The 13,321-nt window shown below is 48.2% G+C and overlaps 1 protein-coding gene across 15 annotated transcripts in view; it reads right to left on the minus strand.

Moving 5' to 3' along the window:
- LOC123350389 (butyrophilin-like protein 2) overlaps positions 1-13,321 on the minus strand; it is a 162,175-nt gene that overhangs the window by 51,281 nt on the left and 97,573 nt on the right. For 14 of the 15 annotated variants that reach the window (XM_044988944.1, XM_044988958.1, XM_044988946.1 and 11 more), the window contains one exon: positions 10,417-10,443. The exons of the other annotated variant lie outside the window; for it this stretch is intronic. In XM_044988944.1, the coding sequence (XP_044844879.1) occupies positions 10,417-10,443 (27 nt within the window). The remainder of the gene's footprint in view (positions 1-10,416; positions 10,444-13,321) is intronic. 15 annotated transcript variants of the gene reach the window in all.

Consider the following 13,321-nt stretch of genomic DNA (forward strand, 5'->3'; position numbering starts at 1 on the left):
AAGTGCTGTTACCTTAATTATGTGAATGAGGAACTATGAGACTGCTTTATGACAGAAATGACTCAACCTACATTAAATAGTACTTGCTAGACAAGGGACATGGGTTCCAAAACCCAGTGAGGGGAGAGAGGCTGGGGACTGGTGTGTGTACCTGATGGTATGGGCCCCTTTTGAGGGCCTGGAACACCAATTGCACATCCTCCTCTCTCCACTGTTAAAGAGCAGAGCTAATTTTGAATCCTTTAGGAGTCCATCTGGAGGCTGCTGACCTGAATTCACGTTGGGCCAAGGTGGTACTGGGGCTCCTCTACTACAAGTTGAAACCACTAAGAGCTGAAATCACTAAAAGAGCTAAGCTTACTGAGCTGAGATCACTGAGTGGGGGAGCCTGAAGATCGCTTGCTAAGCAGCTGGCAGAGCGGAGCAGTCTGCAGCCCGTGGAACAGTAAGCAGTGTGGAGCGGTTCGCGGGGACAGCTGATGCGGTTCATGGGTTGGCTGGAGGAGCGGCACAGCTGATGGAGTGGAGCCAGTTGTGGTGAAGGCTGCAGCAGAACTCCACGGAGAAGCAGGGCAGTTGGCCCTGGCCCACATAAGGTGTCCCTTAACACCCTGCGTGTGCCCTCGCCATTTCCACCCAGGCTGGGGGGGTAAAACTCTGCAGATAGACTTTTGAACTCTGGGGTGGCACTGACCAGAGACAAAGACTCTTGGGTTGTTGGACTTTGGGGTGATTGGACTTAAGACCCTAAGGGGGAAAGGACAGTGCCAAATGTACTTGGAGGTGGGGTTTTTTTGCTTATGATTTGTGTATAGTCCTGTTTGTGGTGTCTCTCCAACGTGATGCCACATTGTTTCCCTCCTTTATTAAAAGGATTTTGCTACACTCGGACTCTGTGCTTGTGAGTGGGGAAGTATTGCCTCCTAGAGGCGCCCAGGGGGGTGGTAGGTAATTGTCCCAGGTCACTGGGTGGGGGCTCGAGCTGGTTTTGCATTGTGTTATTGACACGGAACCCCTGGATATTGAACCCGGCCCTTGTTGCTGCCAACTCAGAGGGGCAGAAGGGTTACATTTTTGGGGGCTCATCCGGGATCCCTGGGTCAGTACCCCTCGCAAGCACCTGTTGAGTGTTCCACTGTATTGGGAAACAATTGTCTTTATATTTTGAGGGAATTACTGTTTGTATAATGGCTAATATGTCGGATTTGTTGGGCCCCAGTCCTGCAGCCCCTAGCTCAGGGGCGGCAGCCTCAGCCAATGATTGGGCATGAGCACTGGGGCATATATTGGAAAAGATTGTGTTGGCCTATGCTATGTCAAACTCTTTTCATAAGTTAAGGTTATTTGCTGGGGAAGAGGAGTTTGAACCCTGGTTGGAGCATACCACTGAAATGCTGCGGGAGTGGGCCATACCTGATGTAGAAAAGCGAAGATGTCTAATAGAGAGCCTTAGTGGCCCAGCATTAGATGTACTTTGCACCCTGAAGCTCATTGACCCTAAGGTCAGTGTGAAGGACTGCCTAGAGGCCCTTGATAATACCTTTGGGAGCGTAGAGAGCCCTGAAGACAGTTACTGTAAATTCCTTGATTCCCGACAGGAAAGGGGTGAGAAAATTTCAGCCTATATACAGAGGCTGGAGAGACTGCTTCAGAGAGCTGTTATGAGGGGAGCAGTGACTGCTGAGCAGATGGATCAGACCAGACTGGCTCAAGTTGTAAGAGGGACTCGGTATCAGAACCCAATCCTACTTCATCTCCGACTAAGAGAACGGCAGGATCATCCCCCAAGTTACTCCCAGCTGATAAAGGAGGTCAGGGAAGAGGAAGAAAGGCAGGCTGCCAGCGAGTGTTGGGAAGCCCAAACATTGGAACCAGCCAGCACAATGCCACTGCAAATGGCCAGTGTCCCTTTGGTGAGCACTACAGAGGAACTTGCCCAACAAATGCAGGTCCTGACGAAACGGATAGCTGAGCTGCAAAGCACCGTTGACTGAGCTAAGATTTCCAGGAATAAGGAGCCTCAGACTGTGACAATGGAGAAGTCAGTATCTAGAGCCACTGTCCCACCCTGGCTAAGGGGGAAAGGACAATTCTTTTGCTATCGGTGTGGTCAGGATGGGCACAGTGCTGCTAACTGCCATAAGGAAGAGAACCCCTCCTTAGTGTATGAAAAGCTGAGGATCAGTTGGGAGAGACCCAGTAGCTGCCAGAAGGTCTGGGGACAGAGACCACCTAGGCCTACAGGATTTGAAGATTCCCCCAGAAGAGACCGTCCAGCTGGGATCCCTGGAGGACTGATAGGGCCGCGAGCAGAGGTCATGGTGAGGATTGAAGGGGTGGAGTGTAAAGCCGTGCTTGACACTGGATCTCAAGTGACTATTATATTTCAGTCATTCTACCAACAGATGCTTAGGCACCTGCCTATACAGCCACTGACTGGCATTGGTCTGTGTGGCCTCAGCATGGATGAATACCCCTACCAAGGGTATGTCATAGTGCACCTGGAATTCCCAGAGGAGGTTGCTGGGGTAACGGAAGAGGTAGACACAGCTGCCTTAATATGCCCTGACCCTAAAGGGACCTCTGATGTGTCTGTGCTGATAGGGACCAACTCCAGTCTCTTCAAGGTGCTTGCGAATTACTGCAGACGACGGGCTGGGGACCAGTACCTGAGTACCCTGATGATCCATATGCTTTGTGCTGAAGCCTATAGGAAGATTGAGAGTGCTAAAAAGGAGACATCTGAGCTACCGATTGGGGCACTGAAGTACATGGGCACAACCCCCTTAGTAGTGCCCGCAAGGACAGAGCAAGAGGTACTTGTCATGAGTACCAGGCTGAAAGGCAGTAAAGGGGCATTAGCAATGATAGAGCAGCCAGTTGAATGAGAGCTCCCGGAAGGAGTGCTGGTCCCCAGTGGAGTCATAACCCTACCTGCTGAAGCCCAGGAAAAGGTGACTATACTGATTGCTAATGAAACAAGTCGAGATGTTGTTGTGAAGCAAGGACAAAAGATAGCAGACCTCTTCGAGCCTGAATCAATTGTGAAACCCCAGTGCGAGACTGAAGTTCCGACAATAGACCCAGCAAAGTTTGACTTTGGAGATTCACCATTGTCAGAGGAGTGGAAAGATCGCCTGAGGAGGAAACTTTGTGAAAGACCCAAGGTGTTCTCACTGCATGAGTGGGATGTGGGATGTGCAAAAGGAGTAGAGCACAACATCAGACTACATGACTCTCGACCTTTCCGAGAGAGATCTAGGAGGCTTGCTCTCTCCGAGATGGAAGATGTGCGACAACATCTTCAAGAGCTGGCTGCAAATGGCATCATTACAGAGTCCCGCAGCTCATACGCCTCACCCATAGTGGTGGTCCGTAAAAAGAATGGGAAAATCCGGATGTGTATTGACTACCGCACCCTAAACCGCCGTACTGTGGTTGATCAGTACACAATGCCTCGAGTCCAAGATGCTTTAGACTGTTTGCTGGGAAGCCAGTGGTTCTCTGTGTTGGATCTTCGGAGTGGATACTACCAGATCCCTCTGGGTGAAGAAGATAAGGAGAAGACAGCCTTCATCTGCCCATTAGGGTTTTATCAGTTCGAACGCATGCCCCAAGGGATTTCTGGAGCACCTGCCACATTTCAACATCTTATGGAGAAAGTTGTGGGGGACATGAATTTACTGCAAGTGTTAGTTTATTTGGATGACCTGATTGTGTTTGGAAGAACTTTGGAAGAGCATGAAGAAAGACTTCTTAAAGTGCTTGATAGGTTGGAGGATTATGGTTTGAAGCTTTCAATTGACAAATGCCAGTTCTGCAGGACCTCGGTGAAGTATGTGGGCCACATTGTGTCCCAAGAGGGTGTGAGTACTGATCCTGATAAAATAGAAGCACTCACTACATGGCCACGTCCAAGCAACTACAGAGAACTCAAGACTTTCCTTGGGTTTAGTGGCTACTACCGCAGATTTGTAAAAAACTATGCTACAATTGTAAAACCCCTCAATGATCTTACCAGGGGATATCAGTCCAGCAAGAACAAATCTAAGACCAGGAATAAAAGGCCTTCCGTGCAGAGACACTATGGCCCCTTCGAACCCTTTGGGCCACGATGGAATGAGAGATGTGAAAAGGCTTTTTGAGAAATCATTACTTGCCTAACTCATGCCCCTATCCTAGTCTTTGCTGACCCAAGCAAGCCATTTATCCTGCATACAGATGCCAGTTTGGAGGGTCTGGGAGCAGTACTGTACCAGGAGGTGGAAGGCATGCGTAAACCTGTAGCCTTTGCCAGCCGAGGACTGTCTGATAGTGAAACACGCTATCCCACCCACAAGCTGGAGTTCTTGGCCTTGAAATGGGCCATCACTGAGAAATTTTGAGACTACTTGTATGGTGCTCAGTTCCAGGTGTGGACAGACAACAACCCACTGACTTATGTGTTAACAAGTGCTAAACTGGATGCTACAGGGCAAAGATGGGTGGCCGCTTTGGCTAGCTATGACTTCAGCATTCAATACCGATCAGGGAGAAGCAATGTAGATGCAGATGCATTGTCCAGGCGTCCACAAGCACCAGGTAGGGTGACCAGACAGCAAATGTAAAAAATCGGGACAGGGGGTGGGGGGTAATAGGAGCCTGTATAAGAAAAAGACCCAAAAATCGGGACTGTCCCTATAAAATCGGGACATCTGGTCACCCTAGCACCAGGAGTTGCTGTGATACCCACGGATGGAGTGAGAGCTATTTGCAGTGTGAGTCGCCAAGAGCCGGAGGCCCATGAGAGCCTTCATGGATGCGTTGCTGAAGCTTTGGGCCTGCCCCCTGAATGCGTGCCTTCTGCTTCAGTGAACTATATTGCTTTGGACCAATCTCCCTTGCCCATGCTCAATGCGGCTGACTGGCAGGAAGCCCAGCTGCAAGATATTGACATTCGTGATACGCTACTTGCCAAAAGGGAGGGGTGAGGCCCAGCTGCGGCTGTCCCACCTACCCCAGAGGGCAAACTACTATTGAGAGAATAGACCAAGCTAAAACTGATTCAGGGAGTGCTACACCGCGTGACCACAGACCCTCTACAAAAGCAACGGAACCAACTATTTCTGCCAAAAAAGTACAGACCCCTGGCCATGAGGGCCCTGCATGATGACTTTGGACATTTAGGGATGGAGAGGACCTTGGAACTTATCCAAAGTAGGTTCTATTGGCCCCGGATGGCTGAAGATGTTCGCAGGAAATGTGAGACCTGTGCTCGATGTGTTCAAAGGAAAACTCTGCCCACGAGGGCTGCATATCTGAAGAACATTACCAGCAACAAACCTCTGGAGCTGGTTTGCATTGATTTCTTGTCTTTAGAAGTGGACAAGAGGAATATTGGGAACATTCTGGTCGTGACCGACCATTATACGCGATATGCGCAGGCATATCCCACACGTGATCAGAGGGCCACCACTGTCGCTCGGGTACTTTGGGAAAAATATTTCTCAGTTTATGGATTCCCAGCCCGGATACACTCGGATCAGGGACGAGACTTTGAGAGTCACCTTCTGAAGGAGGTGCTGAGGATAGCAGGAATTAAAAAGTCGAGGACAACGCCTTATCACCCGCAGGGTGACCCTCAGCCAGAGAGGTTCAACCGAACCCTGTTAGATATGTTAGGGACTTTGCAGCCAGAGCAGAAGGCAACCTGGAGCCAACATGTTGCATTTCTGGTGCACGCCTATAACGCCACCAAGAACGATGCTACGGGAGTCACCCCATATCTCTTGATGTTTGGGCGAGAACCAAGATTACCCATAGACCTGTGCTTTGGTGTATCAGAGGATGGCGATAGCTATGAAACCCATCAGCAATATGTATCCCGACTACGAGAAAAGCTGCGGGATGCTTACCACTTAGCTACATCTGCAGCTCAGAAGAATGCAGATCGTAACAAACATCGATATGATGCTAGAGTACGTCTGCAAGAGCTCCAGCCAGGGGACAGAGTCTTGCTGCGAAATTTGGGTATTACTGGCAAACACAAGATAGCTGACAGATGGAAGGCAATACCTTACTTGGTGATGGAAAAGCCAGGAGACCTGCCGGTCTACAAGATCAAACCTGAAGAGGGTCCAGGGCAGAAAAAGACCGTGCATAGAAACCTTTTGCTCCCGGTGGGGGAATTGGTAGGCAGCCCTTATGAGATGGGCCACAACAGGGCAATTGGGCAGAACGAAGGTGCTGTACCAAAGCCACCTTCCAACGTGGACAGCTGGCCTCCTGCAGCTAACCTACTCAGCACATCTGAGAGTGAGTCTGAGGAGGAAGACACAACCATGGTGTATCCTAGGATGAACACAAGATTGCAGTCTCGATCAGCTGAATCAAAAGAGACTACCTCCTCTTCCGCCCTAAACCCTATGGCAGAAGTATTTAGGCCCATTCCTGACACTCCTGAGCCACTGGTGGAACCCCCGTGTAATGACTTACACAGATTATTGGACAGTGGTGACATACAGATGGAAGATGTCCCAAGCACCTTCGATCCTCAACTGTTAGAACTAGAAATGCAGGGGCCTATGCCAGTATCCGAGGGGAACTCACAGGAAACCTCCCCATCCGTCACTCAAGAGGATGTCCCCCCTACCACAGCAACAGAGATTCTCCATAGGCGAGACAGGGTAATAAGACCAGTGAAACGGCTAACTTACGATGCACCTGGGGTGATTAGTGAGGAGCCAATACATTTAGCACACAGGTTTGTGAAAGCTAAAGTGGGCTATCTGAGGCCCTTTGGAGGGGACCAGTAAGTTGGTATAGTAGGGAATGTGATTTGTCGGGACGACAAATTCTCGGCTGGGGGGAGGATGTAAGCAGAGTCAGGATGAGATCTACCCTGATATCTGGTGGTACATTATGAGGAGTGGGCAAAGGAATTTTAGGAATGTGCATTTGCATTGGTAAACCCACTCCACTTAGCATAACACACAGCAGCATGGGATGGTTATTTTCACACGGTGGAATCCCCAATTTTTTTGTTATTGGGGCAGGAAGGAAAAAAAGTGCTGTTACCTTAATTATGTGAATGAGGAACTATGAGACTGCTTTATGACAGAAATGACTCAACCTACATTAAATAGTACTTGCTAGACAAGGGACATGGGTTCCAAAACCCAGTGAGGGGAGAGAGGCTGGGGACTGGTGTGTGTACCTGATGGTATGGGCCCCTTTTGAGGGCCTGGAACACCAATTGCACATCCTCCTCTCTCCACTGTTAAAGAGCAGAGCTAATTTTGAATCCTTTAGGAGTCCATCTGGAGGCTGTTGACCTGAATTCACGTTTGGCCAAGGTGGCACTGGGGCTCCTCTACTACAAGTTGAAACCACTAAGAGCTGAAATCACTAAAAGAGCTAAGCTTACTGAGCTGAGATCACTGAGTGGGGGAGCCTGAAGATCGCTCGCTAAGCAGCTGGCAGAGCGGAGCAGTCTGCAGCATGTTGGCGCAGCCCGTGGAACAGTAAGCAGTGTGGAGCGGTTCGCGGGGACGGCTGATGCGGTTCACGGGTTGGCTGGAGGAGCAGCACAGCTGATGGAGTGGAGCCAGTCGTGGTGAAGGCTGCAGCAGAACTCCATGGAGAAGCAGGGCAGTCGGCCCTGGCCCACGTAAGGTGTCCCTTAACACCCTGCGTGTGCCCTCGCCATTTCCACCCAGGCTGGGGGGGTAAAACTCTGCAGATAGACTTTTGAACTCTGGGGTGGCACTGACCAGAGACAAAGACTCTTGGGTTGTTGGACTTTGGGGTGATTGGACTTAAGACCCTAAGGGGGAAAGGACAGTGCCAAATGTACTTGGAGGTGGGTTTTTTTTTCTTATGGTTTGTGTATAGTCCTGTTTGTGGTGTCTCTCCAATGTGATGCCGCATTGTTTCCCTCCTTTATTAAAAGGATTTTGCGACACTCGGACTCTGTGCTTGCGAGTGGGGAAGTATTGCCTCCTAGAGGCGCCCAGGGGGGTGGTAGGTAATTATCCCAGGTCACTGGGTGGGGGCTCGAGCGGTTTTGCATTGTGTTATTGAAACGGAACCCCTGGATACTGAACCCGGCCCTTGTTGCTGCCAACTCAGAGGGGCAGAAGGGTTACAACTAAATCACTGATAATAGTAGCGTTTTCTAATGGAAAGTCCATATCCTCTTTCTCTGAAGGGTGACTGCCATATGAGCTGTGATGTACAATAGGTTTATGATGAGTGAATGACTATATTCACTAGAAATATATGGAAATACACTCCTCTTACCTAATCTAGCACTCAGTGTTCGTAGCACTGAAAGAAAGGCAGGTAGAAGGTCAAGATAGTCTAATTCAGCCCAATCTAATTCCCACTGAAGTCAATGGAAGCAATCATACTCTTTATCCAATTAACTACTGTTGGAAGAGCACAAGAAATTTAAAACTTCATATTCCCCTACAGTGGCTCTTGGCAAATTAAATAACCAATCATATTTTACCAATATAGGAGTAACAAGAAGGGTTTCTTTAGGAGTACCAAGAAGGGTTTCTTCAGGTATGTTAGCAACAGGAAGAAAGTCAAGGAAAGTGTGGGCCCCTTGCTGAATGAGGGAGGGATCCTAGTGACAGAGGATGTGGAGAAAGCTAGTGTACTCAATGCTTTTTTTGCCTCTGTCTTCACAGACAAGGTCAGCTCCCAGACAGCTGCACTCTGCAGCACGGTATGGGGAGGAGGTGACCAGCTCTCTGTGGAGAAAGAAGTAGTTCGGGGCTATTTAGGAAAGCTGGACGAGCACAAGTCCATGGGGCCGGATGTGCTGCATCTGAGGGTGCTAAAGGAGTTGGCCAATGAGACTGCAGAGCCATTGGCCATTATCTTTGAAAAATCATGGCGATCGGGGGAGGTCCCGGATGACTGGAAAAAAGCTAATGTAGTGCCCATCTTTAAAAAAGGGAAGAAGGAAGATCCAGGGAACTACAGGCCAGTCAGTCTCACCTCAGTCCCTGGAAAAATCATGGAACAGGTCCTCAAGGAATCAATCCTGAACCACTTAAAGGAGGGGAAAGTGATCAGGAACAGTCAGCATGGATTCACCAAGGGCATGTCATGCCTGACTAACCTAATTGCCTTCTATGACGAGATAACCGGCTCTGTGGATGAGGGGAAAGCAGTGGATGTACTATTTCTGGACTTTAGCAAAGCTTTTGATACAGTCTCCCACAGTATTCTTGCCAGCAAGTTAAAGAAGTCTGGGCTGGATGAATGGACGGTAAGGTGGATAGAAAACTGGCTAGATGGTCGGGCACAACGGGTAGTGATCAATGGTTCCATGTCTAGTTGGCAGCCGGTATCAAGTGGAGTGCCCCAAGGGTCGGTGCTGGGGCCGGTTTTGTTCAATATCTTCATTAACGATCTGGAGGATGGTGTGGACTGCACCCTTAGCAAGTTTGCAGATGACACTAAACTGGGAGGAGTGGTTGATACGCTGGAGGGTAGGGATAGGATACAGAGGGACCTAGATAAATTAGAGGATTGGGCCAAAAGAAATATGATGAGGTTCAACAAGGACAAGTGCAGAGTCCTGCACTTAGGACGGAAGAATCCCATGCACTGCTACAGACTAGGGACCGAATGGCTGGGCAGCAGTTCTGCAGAAAAGGACCTAGGGGTTACGGTGGACGAAAAGCTGAATATGAGTCAACAGTGTGCCCTTGTTGCCAAGAAGGCTAATGGCATTTTGGGTTGTATAAGTAGGGGCATTTCCAGCAGATCAAGGGATGTGATCATTCCCCTCTACTCAGCACTGGTGAGGCCTCATTTGGAGTACTGTGTCCAGTTTTGGGCCCCACACTACAAGAAGGATGTGAATAAATTGGAGAGAGTCCAGCGGAGGGCAACAAAAATGATTAGGGGGCTGGAGCACATGACTTATGAGGAGAGGCTGAGGGAACTGGGATTGTTTAGTCTGCAGAAGAGAAGAATGAGGGGGGATTTGATAGCTGCTTTCAACTACCTGAAAGGGGTTCCAAAGAGGATGGATCTAGACTGTTCTCAGTGGTAGAAGATGACAGAACAAGGAGTAATGGTCTCAAGTTGCAGAGGGGGAGGTTTAGGTTGGATATTAGGAAAAACTTTTTCACTAGTAGGGTGGTGAAGAACTGGAATGGGTTACCTAGGGAGGTAGTGGAATCTCCTTCCTTAGAGGTTTTTAAGGTCAGGCTTGACAAAGCCCTGGCTGGGATGATTTAGTTGGGTTTGGTCCTGCTTTGAGCAGGGGGTTGGACTAGATGACCTCCTGAGGTCCCTTCCAACCCTGAGATTCTATGATTCTATGATTCTATGATTTTCATGTGTGCTCTATCATTGTGACTGGGTGAAATATGCCCCTTGCTGATGGATTAACAGGTATACAGGAAATCTTACCTTCTTCAGAATGTTCTTGTTTCTTTCCTAGAGGAGGAGAAGCAAACTAAAGGCAATTTTTATTTGACTAAATGTTTCCTTTTAGTCATTACCATGCACACACATACTACTCCCACTGAAATTCATGACCAATTCATGTTGACTGCAATGGAAGCAGGAATAAGTCTATGGTCTCCATTTATTCCTGTCACACTATAGGATTCTCCTTGTTGTCAAGCTGCCCCCTACCCCTCATCTCCTCTTCAAGATTAGGAACCCTCCCTTTTTTGAAGAGAAAACACTCCAGTGAGAAGCTCCTGGAGTTCCCAGTAGTTCCACAGCCCCACCATGGTAGGGGATGATCTGACCCTTAGTTCCCATGAGGTCCACTTAGGAAGAGGGGTGGAAACATTGTTTAAATACTGCAGAATTACAGACTAGTTGTAGTGTGATAGGGTCTAGGAATATTTAGACCCAAATCCACCCTGTGGTTAAGGTACTTACATGGGATATCCTTAAATTCCCCTCTCTGTCTGCTGAAGGGAAGGGATTTGGTGAGACATTCCCTACCTTTCAGCTGAATGGCCTAACCTGGACTATGGGTCTTTCTCACTGAAGCTGTTCCTCTTTAATTAAATACGTATTAAGTGTGTGTGTGTGAGTGTACCACCTTATAAGTTGGATACCCAAGTTCACTTCCCACCTCTTCCTGAGGGGGAGGAAGGATTTGAACCTACAACACACACTTTTCAGATGGCTGTGCTCACCATTCACTTATGGGACATCCTGATGTGAGGTGCTTTGAGTCTCTCCTGTTGAGCTTCTTCTACTTAGTATAAATAATTGAAGAGTCATTACAGCAGGAGGTCTGGACACTGGGTTTCAGTGTCAACAGACGAGACTGACAGAGTGTCCATACTGGAATATCCCATAGCCCAGTGGTTAGCACTGTGGAGGCCAAGAATTAATTAATAAAGGTTTGAAGGGATCTTAATGTATGTTAGCTAATTAGCAGAAGTTAAGATGTGACCCTGTATCTGGTGCAGAGTGAATTGTGTGAAGAGTCGTTACGACCTTGTGAATTGCAGTCTTGTTTTCTGTTCTAGTATTGCAGACAAATAAGATAACGAATAGGCTTATGTATAAACAAATGCAAATGTTTACTTTTACTGTCTCCAGGTTTGCTAGCCACTGTCTGTTAAGAAGGTATAAAAATTGTTATGATTGTTTACTAATTGAGAGAGATCCGTCCAGGACAAGGGGCAACCCAGTTCCTGACACTCTCTCCCTCTTGTGTTCACTAGAGAAATAATAAAGTATTTGTTTTTGCTGCACCCAAACAAAAAGCGAGAACTGAGTTTTTCTTCGACAATTTTCTTAGGACAAACTTCTGAAATAGAGGTCAAGAGACGATTCCTAGCCTCTGCCAAAGCATCCCCAATACCAGGGTCGGTATCAGGCCAAGCTGCCTGTCTGTTAAGCCGTTGCTGAACTTCAGCGGGCAGTACAGCTCGTAAAAGTTGATTAATATCTGCCCAAGATGGATTATAGTACTGAATCACTGTCTGGAGCTCTTCTCTAAACTTTACTGGCTCCTCCCTGATTTTAGGAAATTCTTTCACCAAGTTTCTAAGATCTCCAGGTGTCCAAGGGGCATGTACCTTAATTAACCCCCCTATAGCTCCAGCTCCAGGCAAGTCTCTTAAAGGAGCCTGGAGTGCCTGTGTCGTGCTTCTAAGAAAGTAGCCGGCATGGTTATCAGCAGAAGCAGGGTTAACCGGACTACTGGTGTCAGTCAGTAGGGAAGAAGATAATTCTTCCGAAGAAGGAGAATGAACAACTTGTGCAGTTGATAATTGCGGCGGCGAGACAACCACTGCCTGCACAGTCCGAGAAGGGGGGCCCGTGGGGGGAACGGGCTGCGGCTGTGGAATGCTGCTAAAAAAATCCACTATATCTTCTGTAGTCTCCTCCTCACTTTCAGGTTTAACTAATTGAGGATAAAGAGAAGCAGAGGGCTGCACTGAAGCAGGAAGACATTTGGATGTCTGACATTTAAGTTTTAAATCCTGTACTTCAGTTTTTAATTTCTCCTGGGAGTCCTTCAGACTCCGCACCCGAGACTCATGGAGTCTCTTTGTTGCTTCCTCCCACCAAGACAGAAAGTGCTCGCACTGCGCAGCAGAGGCGTGTGATTTAAGGGTTTCTCTGAGGTATGTAAGTTTATCTAACTCAAAGGTACCTTCTAATGGGCATTGTTTAAATGAATTTTCACGCGTGTACAGATTCCAATCATTTAAATACCTGCAGGTTTTAGGACCATAATGTACGTACATGTAATATGCTGGGGTACCCTTAGGGGGTAAAGTGGAAAGTTTAGACTGTTCCCCCCCCATTTTCCAGTCACACCAACTGAGGGGGTCCCTGTCCGCGCTAGCGGACCAGAATCTAAGAATCCCTCCCTACAGGGCACTCACGTACAGGAGAGACTCACAAGAAAGACTACGACCCTCTTACACCCCCTTTCAGCAAAGAGCGTCGGCTAGTCTCTGGGAGATAAAGCCGCGTACTCTAATTGCTTCCAGGGAGACGATCAGATTGTCAGTAGCCCACACAGAAGGGAAAGGGAGGGAAGATGGGTTCACACACTCCTAGACCCAGGCAGCTTCCTCGCCGGACTATGCCAAGCTGAGGCAGCCCACCGTGGGTCGGATCTCCTAAAGATCCACTAGTTATTGGGCTTGCGTTAGACTACTCCTGATCATTAGCAATCGCTTCACAGGGCAATCTGGGCGTCTTCCAGTAACGAACACTCACACAGGTATACACACACACACACACCAAGGCCTCTTTTCCTCTATTTAACCCTTTTTTTAACCTTTTAAAATTTTTTTTTTTTTTTTTTTTTTTTTTAACCAAGATGCAT

The sequence above is a fragment of the Mauremys mutica genome, chromosome 15, assembly GCF_020497125.1.
Source record: "Mauremys mutica isolate MM-2020 ecotype Southern chromosome 15, ASM2049712v1, whole genome shotgun sequence".
In the NCBI taxonomy this organism is placed as follows: Eukaryota; Metazoa; Chordata; order Testudines; family Geoemydidae; genus Mauremys; species Mauremys mutica.